Below are 19,517 nucleotides of genomic sequence, written 5' to 3' on the forward strand. Positions count from 1 at the left end.
AGGGGGGGCTTAGAGAGAGTGGTAACAGCATGCTGTTCCATAAACTCACGAGTAGCTCAGATGCATGTTGAAGTATAGCATCGTACTGTCAAGATTGTTATATCGTCAAGTTTTGCTAAAATAATAGTAAACTGAATAAGTGATGCCAATGACTTACATGCTCTATCCTCTGCTGCCTCTCTTACTGATCAACAAACTCTCTTACCAGTAAGATTATGCGCTAATTTGGATATTGGCTAAGCGGGGGCCGCAGATGCATCAGGGGAAATGCAGGCCTATCCAAGCGTGGCTGGAGAGCTGGCTTCGTCATTCGACCTCCAGCTCACTCTACACTGACCATAGAACCTCCATCTTTGCCTTTCCACTAATTCGACATCCTCTGCGGTCGCCGCCAAAACGATTGCCTCTATCTTTTTCTAATCCGGTTTAATTAGAGCGCTCTTTTTATTATTATTTTAAACTCGACTTTGAACAATAAACCCACACGGCTGCCCATAGCCCCCAGACGTACGTGATCATGGCTCCCAAGATCGAGGCGCAGGAAATTGAGACGTACTGGAATATCTTCTCTACCCGAACAGGAGGCGGCAAGTTCCTTACAGGTGAACAAGCTGCTCCTGTTCTAAAGAACAGTGGCCTCCGAGATGATCAACTAGAGCGAGTATGGGATCTTGCGGACGTGGATAATGATGGAAACCTTGATTTCGAGGAGTTCTGCGTTGCCATGCGCATCATCTTTGATATTCTCAACGGGGTATGGCACGATCGCTGAGTGGTTTTTTGACTTTGTAGCTTACGAATTACAGGAATACGCGGATGTGCCGACAACATTGCCCGACTGGCTTGTCCCTGAGTCCAAGGCTCATCTCGTGCAGGCTGGCCAAGCCATCACCGGAAAATCAGTACAGTTCGAGCAGGTTGAGGACGACTCGGAAGACCTGGGACTCAAAGACGGATTCGAGTGGTACATGAAGCCTGCGGACAAGGCCAAATACGAGCAGATCTACCAGGAGAACCGAGATATGCGAGGCGAGGTGGATTGTATGTCTATGGTAACCCGAGATTCTGGGACATAAAGCTAACGATCATAGTCCATGCGCTTAGTGATCTTTACGAGTCCCTTGATGTTCCCGATACCGATGTCCGATCCGCCTGGAATCTGATCAACCCCTCGGCGCAATCGACTATCAACAAGGACGCTTGTCTCGCATTCCTACATATCCTCAACTACCGACATGAGGGCTTCCGAATCCCCCGTACCGTTCCGGCCTCGCTTCGATCAAGCTTTGAGCGCAATCAGATTGATTATCAAGTCGACAACCAGCGAACAGGCGCTAACTCGCGATGGGCCACCAAGGCTGATGACACCACGAGTACCGGCCGCAAAGCTAAGTTCGGCGATCAATACCTAACGCGCCTGGGTCGAAGTGGCTTCAAGAGCTCGGGCACGGATTTCTCGACGGAAAAGACGGAGGATTGGGAAGAGGTTCGACTGAAGCGCAAGCTCCAGGACCTCGAGGATAAGATAAAGAAGGTGGAGGAGATCGCGGAGCGCCGGAAAGGCGGCAAACGCGATTCTAAGCCTGCACTTGTTAAGAAGGAACTCGATCAATTGCTCGAATACAAGCGACGAGAACTTAGGGAACTGGAAGAGGGAACTGGTAAGAGCGCGGCTGGGGGGAGCCTCAAGAGCATACAGGAAGATCTCCAGACAGTCCGGGAGCAGGTTGAGGGTCTAGAGAATCACTTGAGAACACGAGAACAAGTTCTTGAGCAGATCAGGCGGGAGATTGAAGACGAGAAGAGAGGATAGGATAGGCGAATTAATTAGATTATGGGTGTGGGTATGTTGCTTTTTCTTTGTAGGAATATCATGGCGCTTTCTTGAATAAGATATCAGGCACTGCACTACACGCATTCTCAATCACCACATACTTCCGCTGACGTACTTCTTGGTACGTTCGAGACCTAATGTACGACCCTTGACGGCCCATACAGCAAGCGACGGCACCGGGACTTTGCCTAGGCGTCCAGCTCCGCGACTTCGACCTGTGGCGCAAAGAAAAGCATCTACTCGAGGACCGCTCACAGGCTGTGGTTCCTTGCCTTTCAGTACGAGGTCAATGTTCTTGAAGACACCGGCAGCCTGAGCCTCTGTGATCAAGAATGCGGCGCGAGGCTTGGATACGACGTCTCCAACTGCCCATACGTCCTCTACATTCTTGACGCGCATCTCATCGTCCACGTCGACGTAGCCCTGCTTGGTAAGCCACTCCTTTGGCAGGAACCCAGAATTTGGCTTCAGTCCCATCGTCGCGAGGAATAAATCTGTCACCAATTCCTCCCCGTTGGACAGCTTCACCAACGTCTTGCCATCCGGTAGTTCCGTCGTGTCCTCGGATCGTACACCAGCACGGATCTCAACACCAAGGCGCTTCAGCTCAGACTCAACACTACCAGCTATCTGGTCGCCAGCGACGACTTTGTCCCCAGCTGAGATGAGTAGAACGGTAGTCGAGGGATAAGCATATTGAATCTCGCCTGCGAGTTCAACGCCTGTAGCTCCGGCACCGGCGACAACAATATGCGTAGCTTTTTCAACCTTTTCAGCAGTGCTGTGCAAGCTCTCCACGAGCTCCTCGTGCGAGCTGGATGCTTTCCAAGGGAGTGAGGGGTCAACGGTTTCGGCGCCGGTAGCAATAACAAGATGATCATATTTGAGCACGGTCTTCTGGCCAGCACCAGCATCCGTATCGACTGTTACGGTACGGGCAGTGTGATCGACGCCAGAAGCAGTGCCGACAATGAACTCAACGCTGCCGGCGGGATACTGATCCAGGCCTGGCTTGATGGGCGCAAAGATCTCATCATCATTTACAACGCCAGGGACAACGGCGCGAACAGAAGCCAAGTTCCAGTAAAAGTGGCTACTCTGTAAGCTTGTCAGTGTCAATGGCGTAAAGGGAACAGAATCTGTTGAGTGAGTACCTTTGAGACCAGGATAACTTTGAGATCTTGTTCACGAGGTCGTGTGTACTTGAGCAGTTGATGGGTGACGGCCATACCGCCTAGGCTGCCGCCTAATACGACGACGGTTTTTGTCATGATTAATCAATTGATGTGAAGTGGGCTTGGTGGTTATTTCTGGGAGGGTTATGGCACTCTTTATCAAAATTGAGTAGCTCATGTAACGTGTAGATAACATCGGAGAGACATGTGAGCTGTGAAAGTTTAAAGCCGAGCGAGCATGATTGTTCCGCTCCCGATGGTCTCGGAGCAATACTAAGCTCGTCTATGACGAGTTCAAGGCTGTGTAACGAAAAGATGTTCCGGGACGGCCTATGTTTCAGGCTCGTCGGATACTGCAATATCTGATATGAGGCTATTGTAGCTTCAGCTGGCGTATTCGTATGGGCTATCTTCTCTGTTCAGCTCATGCTGGGCTCTTGCTCCGTCTCAGGCCCCGAGGGTGGGAGCTGTCGAAGCTTGCTTGTGCATCCGACTTTGATGCAGAGGTAGTAGGTAGGTAGTTTCACCAAAGCATTGCCTACCGATACTATTTCGTTGTATCATAAAAACGATATCCAATATCTTCAAGAATTATAGCCCCTGTTCCCCACGTGCCTCTCTTCGCCATTGAGTCGCAATTATCTACTACCTATCCAGCTCCTTCCTTCCCTCGGCAGATCCCCTTCTCATCTCACTTAAGGAAGGTAGAGAAGGTCCCCCAAAGTAACCAATGGCAGATCACGACGTCACTCAGCGCAACTTGGCCCCTAAGCCCCTCCATCGAATCCCATGACCCCGCTATAACCCGCACGACGGGAGAAGCCAAGTTAAGTTCCTCAACAAACACCCCAACAGCTCTTCTCCTTCTTACTCTCTTCTCCAAACTTGGTTTCTCCAATAACTTCAACAACATTCTCACCCCTTTGCCCATCATGTCTGAATCTTTCCAGAAGGCCGTCGAGGACTCCAAGAAGCTCACCTCTAAGCCCAACACCGACGATCTTCTCAGGCTCTACGGTAGAATCTCTCTGACCCATGTCTTCGACCTCTCTGCTAACGTTTTCAGGACTCTACAAGGTCGCCAACGGTGAGGACTTCTCCGCTGCTACCGCCCCTGGCATGTTCGACCTCAAGGCAAGTTAGAAGCCTATATTCCTTGCCTGCGACGAACTAACACCGCTTTCAGGGCAAGGCCAAGTATAACGCTTGGAAGAAGGCCGCCGAGGAGGAGAAGCTCACACCCGATGCCGCTCAGGTCAAGTACGTTGAGCTGGTTGAAGAGCTCAAGGAGAAATGCGGCTACGATGCCAACAAGGTTCCCGAGGCCGTTGGTAATTAAGTGTCCAAATCACCACTTCGAATAGACAAGCCTCCGCGACAGAACAACTCAGGAGCAGGAATATCTAAACACATATGAAACCATACAATGTTGGAGTCAGATCAGATGGGAGAAGCCCTTTCGTGGTTTCCTTTTACGCTGCCTATAACACGCATCGTATTTAGCTGTCGAGATAAATCATACCCTTTCGTTTTGCGCCATTGATGTCGTCCAGACTTCCACAGCAGTACTCTTGCGTACCAGGACTACGGCCTTATGTGTTCCTTGGTGGACAACATGTCATGGGATTTCGCTCCCGGTGACATGTGACATCACTCACAGCCGACGGTGATTCCCAAACTTGGTGGTGCATTATCACGTAATACTCCTCAACCCATGACATTGCGGTGTCACAGGACTTGAGCTTTGTAGGAAAGTGTACAAGTTCATTGTCTGTAGTCCCAATTTGACCTTGGACTCGCGCCTCAAATGTCATTACACAAGGCATCAGAGTATCTTACTGATGGTCTATGGAGACAGATCTACAGATGTGATATGCGTAGGTCAATACAACATATAGGACATGGATATGAGCTACTATTGAACCATGCTAGCTCACTAACAACCCATCCAGCTCCCTACACAGCACAGTAATACCACAGTTCAGTTTCTATCAAGTTCGTTGCAACTCATTGGCGTGTGGCGCACTGAGAAGAGTGGATATACTAGACTTATATGCTTGCTATTCTCAATGGCTCACATTTGTTACAACGATTTCACACATAGGCGTCACTGCTTCCCATCATTGTATAGAATGTCTTGGTTGATATGTGTGCAATGTCGAGTAAAATTGTCTACCAGGGCAATTATTAATGTCAAGTATACGAGGCGGAGACTAAGCTCTCGCAACGTGACGAATAGTAAATAAGTTTTAGGTGTAACAAGGTATGCGAAAGCCGTATACCGATCGTAAGAATGTATGTTCCAAGCGCTGAGCGTTTCTCATTTCGTTTCAACTCGTCCTCCTCATGCTCATTTCCTAGCCAACCAAAAACACCAAGCCGATCAACTCCGGGTGAAGACGTAAACAGAATGGGGGATATCGAAAAAGGGGTATTTCATCAGAAGATTAATGCAGCTCGACATTGCACCACGAGTTTTGTTTTCAATCCACCTCTTACTTGGCGTGTTCCACGCATAAAGCCTTTCGTTGCTTTCTTCATCATTGAGTCATTATTCGCGACGACGGATGAGCGTCATTTTGGGTAGTATCTCGCGAAAACCAGTGTTTCCACGGGCAAGTGTGTGACTTAGAGAAGGGCGAAGAAGCCAGCAGCAGCGAGGAGCATGGCGCTCACGCCGGTGAGGGAAGCACCACTGCTAATGGTGGAAGGCTCAGCAGAGCCAGGAGCGGATTCAGATGGCTGAGTAGGCACGGCAGTGGCAATGGTGCTGTTGGAACCACTCCAAGCCGTGCTGTAGCCAGAGCTAGGGGCAACAACGGTGGTCTTAGCAGCCTTGGTCGTGGTCTTAGCGACAACCGACTTGGTGGTGGTTGCAGGCTCGGTGCTGGCAAGAGAGGTGCTGGTGATGTAGACAGTTGTCGAGGTGGTCTCTAGGGCAGAGGTGGTGGTGGGAGCAGCAGTGGTAGTGGCAACGGTGGGAGCAGCGGTGGAGGTCATGAGCTTCTCAGTCTTGAGGCCGTCCTCAACGCCGTACGCCTTGGCACACTGAGCAAGATCCATAGATTCAGGGCAACACCATGTCTGGGCCTTGGTGTCATGAGAGCAGTAGTAACCCGCATCGCAAGAGTCTAGTGAGATAGTTAGTTTCAGTTTACTCTTTGAAACGGACTCATCGATGAATGAGTCTGGGTGTACATACTTCCAGTGCCGTCAAAGCAGCAAGACTGCTTAACAGTAGGGTTGAAACAGTGGGTAGATTCATCCTCAGAAGGGCAAGACTCGTAACCAGCACCACAAGCATCAGCGCAAGTGTTACCGCCGCCACCACAGACTGACTGATCAGGTTGGTATCCGGGAGTAGAACGGCGAGCGAGGCTGAGACCCTCAACGGGTGCCTTGACCAGCTTGTAAGGCTGGGGCTCGGCAGCAACGTTGCTGGCACAAGCCAGGAAAGCGACAGAGGCGATGGTTCGGAAAAGCATCTTGTCAGACGAGCAAAGAGGCTGGAATTTGAACGCGAAGTTGAAGTTGAGCTTGGTTGGCTTATACGAGTCCGATCTGGCAGACAGGGAGGAAAGCCACAAACAGGGTATAAGGATGATGGTGGAGAAGGCGGTTTTGCGTTGAGCGGTAAGCGAGTGAGTGAATGCTAGATAAAACTAGGATCAGAGTATAAACGACTGTTGTTGTTAAAGAACGGAACGAGTATCGATAAAGGGGCGATTCTCTAGGACAGCAGCGACGACAACAAGGACGAACGAAGAGGTGTGTGAGGGAAGATCAAAAAGATGAAGTCGTCGAGATGGGGGCACATTCATGTAAGTACTACTATAGGCAGTAGAGGCCGTGAGAGACTGGGCCACACCAAGCCCAAGGAAGGAAGGGCTCTGTCTCTCTTGTCTCTCGGGAAGCAGCAGCAATGGAACCGTCGAAAACTCGACCCTTCCTTCCCTGGTAAATGGGGACGGGTTTCATGGTCGTGATAGGCTGGTGAAAGACGGAGCATCATGCAGAAGCAGTCTGGCCCTGCAGTGGTTCTGTTCCTGGGGGTAACAAGGACAGGGGCCCCCTAATTCTTCTGATATTTTTTAATTTAAAATGCCCATCGTGGTTTGTTTCAATCACCACCAATCCGCGGACAACAAGAAAAACACCATGCCTAATATGGATGGGTTGGGGGGCAACGGGACCTGATACGGATGGAGGTTGCTTGATGGTTTGAGCGTTTTGTGACAGGAACAAGATGTTTGAAAGGCATGGATATAGGGTTTTGTGTTGAAACAGCTATCGAAGATAAATAAATAGCAGATGCAACCTTGGAGCGGAAAAGGTAAAACAAGACAATACCACATGGTTTTGTGGTGCGACTTGTTTCTTCTGCTCATTGATTAACAAATGGTCTGTCTCCATTTGAGATATTTTCCACACCAGATCCTTTGAAATGATCGCCAGCTCAGGCAAATGACAGCTGTTAGTAAAGACAAACTACGGAGTAACGAGTTGATAGATTTGAGAGCCCATGTTAATTAGCCGCCCACTTACAACAACACCAAGCCAAGCCCTACTAGGCCATAGTGTAATAGAGCACAATCTTGGAGAATGTGTTGGTCTCCCGTCCAAACTCAAGAGTCAATCTTGCATACGCTTTACCGAAAAATGCCAAGTCCCTTTTGATGTCAAAGGGTGATATCCCTTCAATAGCGATCAGCCTCTTTACTGACCTCTCCCGGCTATTGTCTCTGTGGAGGGGGAAAAGGAAGAGACAGCGCATGGTGATGTTACCTTTTACGGCAGGTACCTGAGACTGAATACTGGGGCATGTCACTCATGGCAGCCTGTGAGTGGCTGATTTGAGCACTGTAAGTCCTGTAACTCCAGGGGTCCCAGTGGAAGGCTGCAGGTACTAGCCGAGGCCCGTTGCGCTAAGAGCCCGCCTGACGCAGGAACAGGAACAAAGACTTGGCGTCCTTTGACCGAGTACGTATCGGATAATATCCCATTGTTCTTTGTCAACGGATTGTCTGCTAAAACAATGAGTACTATGCAAGTACCTGAAAGCAAGACACTCGGTATCGAATATCACATTCTCCATCGATTTGGTCCATTCACATCCATATAATCACTAGTGCTTTGACTTCACATTCTCATCCACACAATTCTATTGGCTCTCTCTCACAGACTGACGACCAACCCTCGTCTCTCTTTTTCGCTCAGCGGGCTTGGCCTTGGTTTCAGGTTATTTGAACGACAAGGTCATGCGCCATCAACTCAACCACTTAGCCCACAGAGCAACCAATTGGCAGGGGTCCAAAGTCTGGACCCAGTAACGTCAGTGGCAATCTTAATTTCAATGCGAGTCTGTTCCCCAGACTAATTAAGCCAGTACGGAGTACCTGAGCGTCTAATGACCTTTGCGCGGCTCGATCCCTTTGCTAGTTACTCCTTAGACTCTATGACTCTGCTGCACTGAGTACCTGAGTACGATATCGTTGTGGCATCAATCTTTGGCGGCTGAAATAAACTTTCATACTGATGTCACGATGAAAATATCATGGCTGCTGTGCTATCTTGGTACAAATCTGCTGACAACTCATCGTCGGCTTCCCGCAGACGCTTAGACGGTTACATCGACAACGCACCTGGGCAAAACAAGCCCACGGAACACCTAGTTTAGCTCCCAATGAATGGGCTGGCATAATCGACATGCAACTACCCATAAAGACTAGTGACTCATAACACCACATCATCTATCTTCCCATCACTCTCTGCTTCAAAGAAAGCAGCCTCCTCGATAGCGTTCACGGACAAAAGGCCCGCGCTTGTCAGTGCTTCTTAGCTCTAGTTAATGTCGTGTGGGCTGGTCATCGTCTCGATATCCGTTGACGCGAAATGGCCTTCTCCGGAGCACTTGGTGACTCGATCTAGTTCTACCTAATTTGGCCGGTTCTTAGGATCGTCAGCTAATGCAGTGATCGACCTTTTTGATCAGGTTTAATAAATCAATTACTCAAACTATTGCACTTTGAGCGGACATAAAGATCCGACTCTCCTTTTGCCAGACCTGCCAGAGACGCCCGAAAGAAACACATTACCTTACGTTCTCGCACGAGCACGTATCCCCATCCTATAGTCTCCTAACCGCTGTCTGGTACAGGATGGCTAGGACGCACCTCATATATTTATATAATACAGGCGTTTTAAACATCACCTTGGATCCCATCCGTCGAGGATGGAGAATCTCCTTGAACCCTAGTCGATCTTTGGGATGAAGCTCCCATCTAGTCGGCTTCATCACCACCCATTTTAGCAATCCATTTGTTCATGTGAGAGAACTTGTCTTCAAATGTCTTCTGGAGCTTCTCCCCCGCAAGCCACATTGGGTCTCCCTTCTTCCAGTACGTGAAGCAGTTATCGAAAATCTGACGGACGTCTGCAACGAACTCTTCGTCGCTGGTATACTCCTTGCGATCCATCTTGGCCTTGATCGTGGTAAGGTCCATTGGTCGCTTGACCTTCTCGAAGTAGTCAGGCACGCCATCCTCGACGGGTTCGACAGCGTCTCTGAAAGGACCAACGAGTCTGGTCCAGAATCCTATCTTCAAGTTAGCGATTATATTCAGAGGCGTCAGAGGGGAACTTGCCAGGTCCGGACAGCATTCTTGTCAACAGGTCCGAGCAAAAATCCAATTTTTGTGAGGTGGTGAAGTCTCGACCTTCGGCATAGCCAGCGCTAGTCCTACGTCGAGGCGCGGGCTTAGGCAAAGAGCCGCGAGCTTTGATCGATCGATCTGCTGACGCTGGAGCACTAACTGGTCCACCGCTCGTTCGTCTGGTCTTCTTCGCATCATTCTCGGGCTCGTCCTCCAGATAATGAACGTTCTTTCGAGGTGTTGCAGAAGGGGCAGCACTGGTGGCTGATGCTTCAGGGGCGGGAACCGTGTCGAAGGAGCTCATGGCAACTACAAGCTCGCTGAGAACTTCCTGGGGTAGTGACTTGGCAAATTCTGCCCGAGCGTCCGAAAAGCGCATGTACTCAGCAGTCCATGACAGCAGTAGCTTTCGAATCGATGAGCCTTCAGGTGTATCCTTCCAGACCTGGATGAGAAGGGGTGTAGCTGGGATCGATTCCGTGATTCGACGGCAGTCAATCATAGCGGTAAGAGCTTTGTCACAGAGTCCCTTGATATTGAGTTTATGGCCAAGCTTCCAGAGTCCAACAAGAGCCTCGTACGATGGGAGATTGGCCTCGTCCGCAATCACCTTGTCCATGTAAAGAAAGTGCTGAGCCAGTCCAAATATTTCCTTTGTGGTCTCAGGAAGCTTGACTATGTGCTCAATCTTGTCATCAGGTTTGGTTTCTGAAAAGTGCTTTTCGTAGAATTCGGATCGAGAGCAGAGGAAATCTTTCTGTATACCGAAAGGAGTCTCATCAGGACCGACGAGGATGATGACGAACGTGGGATGCGGTTCGCTACTTGATGTCAATATATGTTCAGAAAACGGTATTGATAAACGTACAGCCAGGAGAAGGGCTTCTTCTCGATTTTGACATCCTCAGTCTTGGTCTCCATAGGAACTGAGGCACGAGCCTCTTCAGTTTGAGTCTCAGTCATGTTGAAGAGGTGAGGTGCGAAGACGATATCCCACAGAAGATTTGGTGTGGTATATTATCGAGGTCTTGAGTTGAGTTGTGTTGAGTGACTGAACAGATCTGAATCAGTGGTTAGCCTAGAACCTTATTCACGGACAACCGAGCAGTGGCACGATGGCAGTGTCAGTAGGGTGAAGCAATTGTGTGCAGAAAACCCCCAATAGACTCCTTCTTCGATTGAAAATGAAACTCGAGTCTCAGCCTCGCCGACAATACCGCAATTTTGAGAAAGAGTTTGATGTAGTGAAATAGGGAGGGCATCTTACCCGAGTCTTCTTTGTCCTCATCCACCGCTCGTTTCGCCGTCTCTTGAAGCCTTGTGTCAATTGAAACGAATCTGCATATCCTGAGATATAAGATGTCTCTAGATTTTGATGTCGATTGATGAAGAAGGACGGTAAATGATGAGTCGAACTTGATATTCGCTTCTGCCCTGATTCAAATGAATCTGAAGCTAAGAGAGAAGTCGCGATGAGATTGTTGGCCAATAAGATCACGGGACGACTACAAGGAGGGATCGGTTTGCAGATTGTCCGTTCCCGGATGGCTACCCTAGATCTATTCTTATGACATCGAATCCTCGACAAAGACTTACTAAATAACGGCCAACAACTTTGAGTAAATGTTATGATATACACTGCTATTGACACTAAAGTTGACTGTTGCAGATACCAAATAAATTATAATCTAATTTTGTTCTCGTTGATTATTATCTTCCCTGGAAACACATACTATAGTATTCAAATAATGCTAGACTACACTCTCAACGTTCTCTTCGCATAACTTAGTAGTCTAACTTATTCGAAACTACTCGTCTTCACGTACAACATTTCATTACTGAAAGCTCCAAGCCTACTGATACTCTCCCCTACACCCGTGCATAAAGGTCCAGACAAGTAACGGGGCTCTGTCGTACGATGTTGATGCATGTGTCGGAATACTGTGAACTTTAAGGCAAGCTCAAAATAGATACCGACCACATGCCGAGAGTACCTTATAATGACAATGCTTGCTGATATCAGAAATATCGGGGAGTTGTTACTTGTTTCTTCCATTATGTACCATATCGAGTATAGTACTGGACGTGGTTCTGGAAGATGCTCAAACAAGGCAGCAAGTCCCAGATGAATTGTTCAATCAGCAGACTTGCCAAGCACATCTGTGTACTTCACGCCAGTCCCCCCACGGCGGGCTAAGCTCGAAGCTTCTCCCCAAGCTCATGGATAGCATCAATGCAGATGGGTTGGTGTATCAAACCGAATGGAGAAATGGCATGGTCAGTGATCACGCAGTACTCAATCTCAACATGATCGCCAGTACAGAGATCCATATGGCAACAGAACAATAATCTAGCCAGTCAACTACAGACCTGGAACACTCTCCAAACATGTGACCCATTAGGATCCGCAAAAGAGCTTACGACAATCTGTGAGTTGTAACACAACTCAGCCCTGAACTACATATCTCGGCAGCCTGAGGAAACAAAGACGCAGTACACGTATCTAGGTGAATGTATTAAGTTCGCTTCTAGAGGTATATAGAATGGTGAGTCTGTTTTCCGTGGGGAACCCATGGTTTCTCATCCCCAGAATTACTATATTCCTGCTATCTATTCACGGAGAGTCTGGGGGCCAAGCTGCTGACTGATTGATGCGCATACATAGTCGGCAAACCAAATGTTGAGCCGGACTACTAATCTAGAATATCGATCACGCGTTATTCAAACCACCAGAGTCCGGGTGCCCAGTAATGGGACCGTAGTTGATTCCATCCATTGCGGAGTGCCGAGGAAGGTGTTCCGAATGATACGATCGCACAGTTCAACGCCAAAACCCGTGTTCCACATCACGCGATATTGTCCGCAGTCTTCATGATGCCCTGCCATGGTCAAGTTCCCCAGACCTCAATGTAGCATCGGTATCCATATTTGCATACAGATGGACACCGGGGAAAAAGCAAAACAAAGGAAGGAAGGAGAAAAGCAAGTGGAAGAATGTGGTGCATTTCCCGTGGGGTCGATGTAGCAAGATCGTCGGCCATCTGCCGTGCATATGCCGATAAGGCATCCAAGTTGGAGGTCTACAGAAAGCAAGGAACCAACAACTGTGATTGGAAGTATCAAGAGCTCGAAATCCCGGGGCACTCAGAAGATCAGGCCAGAAGCTGGTCAGGGCGCATGCTTCAACATTCCACATCTCGCGGGGTTCGCCTTGCGACAGTTTCAAGGCATTTCACCGACAATCCTCAATTGGATGAGCAAATTGACTGAGGGGGCACCTAGCCCCGTCAATCCACTGGGCCTTGAAACTCTCAACAAGCGACGACGACATGCCTGACATCGCAAGTTCTCTGCGCAGAAAAGTCGCTGTGGCAGTGGTTGGGGATATCTCCGAGAAGTTATCCGCTACCATCGGCCCATGCTGATGGATAATCGTCTGAGTGCCTTGTAGATGTACCCTGGTCTTGAATGGATACTCTTTTCACACACAACTGACTGATGTATGCCTGCACATGGAAACGAGTTGACCCAGGCACTGACGTGGGAAATAAAACCAATGACAAGAAATTGAGTCGTGGTATAGAGCACAGAAGTGAAAAGTTCAATGCACCTTAAGCCGCTCGCTGCCGTGAGCAATTGCCTGTCGAAGCCTACACGAGGCTGCTGAATTATACACCGCTGACCCTATAACTATCCACAACCTTCCAAAATGGAAGTTGTTCAACATGTATGGGGGGATGGGTCCCCAATTGACCTGTGTCGTATCTGAAGTATCTCGAGTGCGACAAAATATTTGAGCAAAGACCAACGAATGTCCATATCGCGGGCATGTCTCGGCACGACTGGAAGCCGTAGTCCCATAGCATTGTGAGGCAGAGGCAGGCTAGTGGGCTTCTACATAACAGCTTCCAACCCAATCCAATCTCGGCCCAACTTGCGTGAATCCCAGATCGTGAGATCTGTCGTGGGCCTGGAGTCATGCTAGTGCACATCCCGTATTCTGTGCAGCGAAGAAAGCCAAGTCATTGGTGAGAATGCAGATGCGATTCAACAAGAAAAAAGCCACGACGGCGGTGTGTGGTCAAACGTCCGCAAACCCGTGAAATCTCCAAGACCCCTGGTGCCTGGCATGGGTTCAAAAATTTACCTTTTCATTTCATCTCCAGATAGCCGCCATAAATGCTGATGACTGATTTGCCGAGTAGATGAACACGCAATGGTGAACCCCCTCGGTCATAAATATCGCACTTAGCCCGGATGGGACTCATCTGGTATATTCTAAATAACCACCCAGACCGTCGTTATTGGAGGCTTGGTGTTGATTTATCCACAACAACACAGAGAACAGGGTTTCAAGACTGCGCATTGTATCCATAATAATAAGAAAGCAAAACACGGGTTTGCATTGAATGCGCCATAGTGTGGTATTGCTGGCCTAGATATGCATGGTAAACCATTTCAAGTCAAGAGCCATTGATGCTTAATAAAAGTTGCGCAAGATGGCCGCTGTACATGTACACAGGACAGACGGTGATAGCACCATCCATGCTACTGCTGCGTCATTCGTCAATTTAGCCATGCTTCTATGCATCTTCTCCCGGACTTCTTTTCTCCAAATACCTTGGCTTTTTAGTCCAAGAGGTTGAGTATCCACGTTTTCTTCAGCAAAATTGCCACCGTCAATGACACAGAAATAAGGGTCGTAAAGAAAATCTCGGGGATGAACGTATCAGGAGCTTTCAACAACCAGGTCGGAAGGGTGGTGTGAGTGTACAAAACCTGGGGGCAGAGACATTCACACAGGTATCTTTTCCCCGTAGGTACTTCGAGATCCCCTTCATAGAGCGACCGGCCCGGTGGAGCACGCACCTCCAAGCGCCACGTTAGTAGAGCAAAACCTCCGCCAGCCGCCCAACCGTTGTTCATTCTTGGGTGACCTGGATGGAGAAACGCCAAGCAAAGCTATGCTTGTTTGGGGAACGTAGGTCCTGGGGTTGTGTGTTTGTAGAAAATTCTTAACCTTCGAGAAGCATGTCTTCGTCCGGGGACCATGAAGCATGACGAAATACCTCCCACCACGAACCACGATGCTTAACCTCATCAGACTACGGCCGGACTTGTCCGAAGCTTCTTGGCAACCCGATCATGGCCCAGCAAGCATGATGCGCGGCTTTATTGTGGCTCCCAACAATCCCAGTTTGCGCTGTTTTTTTGCTCAAGGCGGAGCCGCCATGGCTATTTGATAAAGGGGCTCGAGTTTTCTTTCATTTCGCTCCGTGGGGATATTTTGACTTCTCCGTCCCTCTGTGAGGCTCTGCCCATGCCTGGCAAGACTGCTTTACAGTCTGGAATGCTCGGTGCTTCACCGGCGCCGAGACTGTTCCCCAATAATCCCCAGACTCCGTCCAGAGCCTCATTTCATGATCGATTCATCATCAGTGACAGGCTCTTCTTGTTCGCTGTTTTCGTCTTCGCTTTGACCGATGTCTTGGCCCAAAATGAGGTCTTCGCTGCCTTGCCACTGAGGCGGAGGCGCCGGCATGGCCGCTTCATCTTCATCTGCCCATCCGTAATCCTCGTCATCTTCACTATCAGGAACCTCGAGTTCTGTTTGTCCAAGCTTTCGCTTATGTCGGGCTAACTCAAAAGTTTGTAATGCTTCATAGGGAACCTGGCTGATCCCGTCCTGTAACCATCATGTAAGTATTTGCTGGCTTGAGGATTCGGTGCCTGACAGAACGTACCAACTCCACTTTAAATGCGACGACGTTCTCCACGACCTCATGGCATGCCTTTCCGTCCAGTTTTTGCAGACCTGCCAGGAAGACGCTTGTAAGATTGTTCTCTTGCCAAGCCCAGTCTCGAAACATGACAAGTCGAGTTGAAATCCCTTGTTCCCAAACACTGGCATTGACCGCGGCTGTCAGCGTTGCACCCCTTTCTGAATGCATTTTCGTTGCACACTGAGACAAAACCACAACTGCACAATTTCTAGTTGCAGCAAGCTTGTGAAGGGCGTTCACGATCGAAAGCAATGCTTGTGTTCGCTTTGCAGATGGACTTGGACCTGTTCAAACATTAGCCAGATTCTGCACCGACGAGAATGTGTTTACATACCCTTGTTGCTCTTAGATGTGGCCTTGCCATCGTGGGACTTTGGCAAGGCGGAGTTAACCAATGCTGATAGCGAACTGATGACTATCAATGAGCACTTGTGTGGAATTAGCTTGGCGGTAGGCCGTGACACGAGAGCAACCAAATGGGGGAGAGTAAAGCATGAGTAATGATAGAATTGACTAGAGTCTCCTCCTTGAGATCCTGATGCATCAAGCGCTGAATTTTCTTGACTTTTGCGACGATATTTTGTTGCATTGGTCACTGCCCGAAGTCTGTCATGCTGCAAAACTTGAAAACAGTCTACGAGGCAAGGGTAAGCTTGGCTCTCTGGACAGAATGAGAATGTTGGATCGGAATCAACAGACCTACCCAGACGACAGCATCGCCATCACACAATGCATTTGCTGTAAGCTGCAGCCTATCCCATAAGTCAGCTCTATGACTATACGGGGGAATAGCCAACTCACCCCAACGCTGTCTTGCCAGCACCAGGGGGACCCCAGATCTCCGTGACCTGGCCGCGTTGAACACCACCTTTGGTAGTATCTTGAGAGCCAACGGTTGTATTGGAAATAAGAGAACGATCTAACTCCCCAATCCCAGTAGAGACATGAGTTGACGCGTCGTTATCAAGCTCGTCAAGAGCCTGTGAAGCTGATACTGTTGGAAGTCGGTCTGTTGCGAGGTAAGCTTAGACTCTACATCGTAGGACATGGTGACAAAACGAACGCGTGCCGGGTGCATCAAAGCTTGCTCTATCATAGCCGTGAATTGAATGGTAATCCATCTTCAGCGAGACTCATACTCATTGCGATACAATGTTTGGTGAGTCCATCGACCTTAGGCATCTGCAAGTGGATCTTCCTTCACACTGTCCAAAGTCCTGCGCGTGATTGGCCAAGAGTCACATGATGAGCCACTTTATTCCCACCTTCCTCCACCGACAAGTTCCTACCTACCTAGACTAAGGTAATTGTAAATCGATGATGCCTTCTATTCCATTGACCATATAGCCTTCCATGTTAAGTGATTATTGCTCCTGCTTTTGAAGCTCTCGATAACGTAAGGTATCTAGCATACATTTACCGAATAAAATGCTGTGGTTGTGGCAAGCGAGTTACTTAGCTGAACAGTATCAGATCACCGCAAATCAACACGGTAAGTTCATACTCTTCCTCTACCACACAAGCTCTGGTGATCGCCTCCCCTATCCGTTGCGTTCTGGGAATTCGACAAAATGCTTAGACATTATATGGAACTCGCCTAAAGCTTTTAACCGTCGGTTACAGGCATTTTAGTTGCGGTAAAGTGGCGACTCTCATCGTAAGAAGTGAGTTGTTACAAACTTTCTTCTTCAGTTTGTCGCTAGGAGTATGTGTGATGAGATTTGGTTGACATCTAGGAAGGTATATGACTGGACATGAATAGAAGGGAACTGACTACATGCCATCGGCATGCTTTCCCGACGTCCGCAGTATGCACAGAAGGCCAATGAGGTTACATGTACGGTCGCGGATTACCATAACGTCTCCGATGCAGGAGCCAGACACAAGATAGCGCGGCATGATTTACCATGGCATCGTAGATCACCTTGACTCGAGCAGCCGACCCAGAAACGGTCGTGCCACGCATCTCTCACTCCCGTCTAGATCATGGCTGTCCGCGGGAGGATCCTGTGGGGAAATTGACGCTACCCCATCCTCTCGACCCCAGACGAGGAGCGAAACTTTCGAGTTACATACAGGGTTTACAGTCTTGGGCCGCGATAGGAGAGCTCGATTGAGGCACCGAGTTTAGGAGACCGAGCCGTATCACCGTATCGCCGTTGAAGGAAATGCAAGCAAACGGAATGGAGTAGCATGATGCGCGTGGTATTCGTGAATCTTCCGATACCATGCTTGGAAGGTCTTGCTCATTGGTGGCGGTGCTCGCATTGCATTGACACCATGCCTGTCCCCAGTATTTGCATCTTCTACGAGTACGAGTATTCAAGCGACGGGGCAAAGTTAACCTGACGCGCAAACAGTGACAAGCCTTGACCTTTGGATCATCACTGATATCTGAACTTCAAGTTCACTTGTTTATAACCCTTACCGCCCCACATTGATTAAGCTGCAACACGGCCTCCGACTTAGCGCCGCCATTTCCGAGCTTTTGTAAGAGTTTATCTGTGGGTTTACCATTAGTCAATCTTGTCACAACGAGGCTTATAAGGGTGGTCGTGCACTGGAGACATCAAGACTCGTGTCATGGCCAAAATGTCTCACACGGCTAGATACGGCGGGTCCCAATAGAGCTTGCAAGGTACCATGCCCTGGAAGTCGTGGAACACTATCAATCCATGAGGGTTTCCTGACGACCCTTCGGGACTACAGTATGGAGAGAGGCATGTGAAAGGCCAGAGTGCCTGCCTGGTCGCTCGAGATTTGCTGAGGGGCCATACTACGTCGGCAGTGCGAGGGCCATACAATTCGAACGGGCCTAGGGGGGGAAATAAAACACGGACCCCAAATCGGTGGATCGCCAGCGAATTTTGGTGTAAGCCAAACCCATCAAGGGCCGTGTATTTTTCCCCCCCGAGGCGGGCCAAGCTTTCTGGCAACGGATGAAGCCATAGCAAATTCATGCAATCTTGCGGGGAGCAGGTGATTTCGGCGCTATCAATCATCTCACCGAAAGCCCCCTCCGACGATGTCAGGATGGTGTTGAATAAAAGGCCGAGTACTTTACTGTGCGCAGAGCTGTCTCACTGACCAAATGGGACAGTGCGTGTACGGCTCGGCCAATGTCGGGTTCATGAGCGGGAATAACGGGAATTGAGAGCAAACGACAGGCTCAAGCTGTACTGTCAGGCTGTGTCATACCCCCACGATGCAACGTTCAAATGAGGGTCTAGCATGGGATGAAGATTTCTTAAGCACAATTTAATTAGACCCTTAGCTCTGAGTTGTGCAAGAATTCTAGCATCTTGCTCAATTACCCGCCTGGATGCCATTGGTGATAGGTACGGCGATAAGGAACCTTTAACCTCCTTGATTGGGTCTAGTCCAGCTCTCACTGAGCCGCAGGCTTTCTGCAAGGGGCGCCGGTGTCTTTGTGCATGCAAAAGCTGGAGCCCCGCAGAGAGCTTGCCTGTTGTTGGCCAGAGATCTAGGCCCCTGAATCTTTGGAGAGGAGCCGCCTCTCACAAGCCAAGCCACCAACACCTTGCTAACAAAGAACCAACGATTGAAGTCTGTACCTGGATGGCTTTCATCTTTACTGACTGACTAACGCAGCGACAACACACCAATTGCCGCACCACGTGGGGCAAGACCTTGACTGGGTGCTGTCGACTCAGCCAGGCCTGTTCAGATCCGAACCGAGATGACTGCCCCCTTCGTGTTTCGGGCCTTTCGCTGGCTCGGCTATTCAACTCAGGGTCTCGAGTCAAAGCAAAGCCCAGACTGGCAGCATTGAACATGTAATCCACTATGAGTATCAGGCAGTAGCCTTGCCTCTGGGAGGAAGAAAACTTCTGAGTTGAGGCAAGCTGCCAGAAATACCGAGTCTAAGACCCACTGAATCTACAATTAGTCTATGTTGAACCTAACTAAGTCTTTTTGTAACCGCCTATGCCACAAGTTTCTCGTTTTCTTGCCTGGCCGAGCCTTGGTCCGCTGCCCCTCGAGAGCTTCAAGGTCGTAACGAAAACGTTGCTCGAGAGGGGATTAATGGTATTGCTACGTCGTTGACGCT

The 19,517-nt window shown here is 49.2% G+C and overlaps 6 protein-coding genes across 6 annotated transcripts; 2 read left to right on the forward strand and 4 right to left on the reverse strand.

The window, feature by feature from the left end:
• Positions 1 to 517: 517 nt before the first annotated feature.
• On the forward strand, positions 518 to 1,813 carry FPRO_02720 (putative SAGA protein; the record flags this gene model as incomplete). The annotated part of the gene is made up of 3 exons (XM_031227147.1): positions 518 to 754; positions 807 to 1,041; positions 1,092 to 1,813. The coding sequence occupies 3 exons, from the start codon at positions 518 to 520 to the stop codon at positions 1,811 to 1,813; spliced, it is 1,194 nt and encodes a 397-aa protein (XP_031077613.1).
• A 111-nt stretch (positions 1,814 to 1,924) lies between these two features.
• Positions 1,925 to 3,105, reverse strand: FPRO_02719 (uncharacterized protein; the record flags this gene model as incomplete). Its single annotated transcript, XM_031227148.1, has 2 exons — positions 1,925 to 2,932; positions 2,989 to 3,105. The coding sequence occupies 2 exons, from the start codon at positions 3,103 to 3,105 to the stop codon at positions 1,925 to 1,927; spliced, it is 1,125 nt and encodes a 374-aa protein (XP_031077614.1).
• An 836-nt stretch (positions 3,106 to 3,941) lies between these two features.
• On the forward strand, positions 3,942 to 4,348 carry FPRO_02718 (putative acyl-coenzyme A-binding protein (diazepam binding inhibitor); the record flags this gene model as incomplete). Its single annotated transcript, XM_031227149.1, has 3 exons — positions 3,942 to 4,026; positions 4,076 to 4,143; positions 4,196 to 4,348. The coding sequence occupies 3 exons, from the start codon at positions 3,942 to 3,944 to the stop codon at positions 4,346 to 4,348; spliced, it is 306 nt and encodes a 101-aa protein (XP_031077615.1).
• Positions 4,349 to 5,637: 1,289 nt separating this feature from the next.
• Positions 5,638 to 6,494, reverse strand: FPRO_02717 (uncharacterized protein; the record flags this gene model as incomplete). The annotated part of the gene is made up of 2 exons (XM_031227152.1): positions 5,638 to 6,140; positions 6,212 to 6,494. 2 exons carry the CDS (start codon positions 6,492 to 6,494, stop codon positions 5,638 to 5,640), a joined length of 786 nt encoding a protein of 261 aa, XP_031077616.1.
• Positions 6,495 to 9,290: 2,796 nt separating this feature from the next.
• FPRO_02716 (uncharacterized protein) lies at positions 9,291 to 10,625 on the reverse strand (the record flags this gene model as incomplete). The annotated part of the gene is made up of 3 exons (XM_031227153.1): positions 9,291 to 9,604; positions 9,726 to 10,483; positions 10,531 to 10,625. 3 exons carry the CDS (start codon positions 10,623 to 10,625, stop codon positions 9,291 to 9,293), a joined length of 1,167 nt encoding a protein of 388 aa, XP_031077617.1.
• Positions 10,626 to 15,075: 4,450 nt separating this feature from the next.
• FPRO_02715 (uncharacterized protein) lies at positions 15,076 to 16,566 on the reverse strand (the record flags this gene model as incomplete). Its single annotated transcript, XM_031227154.1, has 6 exons — positions 15,076 to 15,348; positions 15,407 to 15,729; positions 15,780 to 16,079; positions 16,145 to 16,197; positions 16,247 to 16,454; positions 16,509 to 16,566. 6 exons carry the CDS (start codon positions 16,564 to 16,566, stop codon positions 15,076 to 15,078), a joined length of 1,215 nt encoding a protein of 404 aa, XP_031077618.1.
• Positions 16,567 to 19,517: the final 2,951 nt, after the last annotated feature.

Source organism: Fusarium proliferatum, assembly GCF_900067095.1.
Source record: "Fusarium proliferatum ET1 genome assembly, contig: FPRO_scaffold002, whole genome shotgun sequence".
Classification (NCBI taxonomy): Eukaryota; Fungi; Ascomycota; class Sordariomycetes; order Hypocreales; family Nectriaceae; genus Fusarium; species Fusarium proliferatum.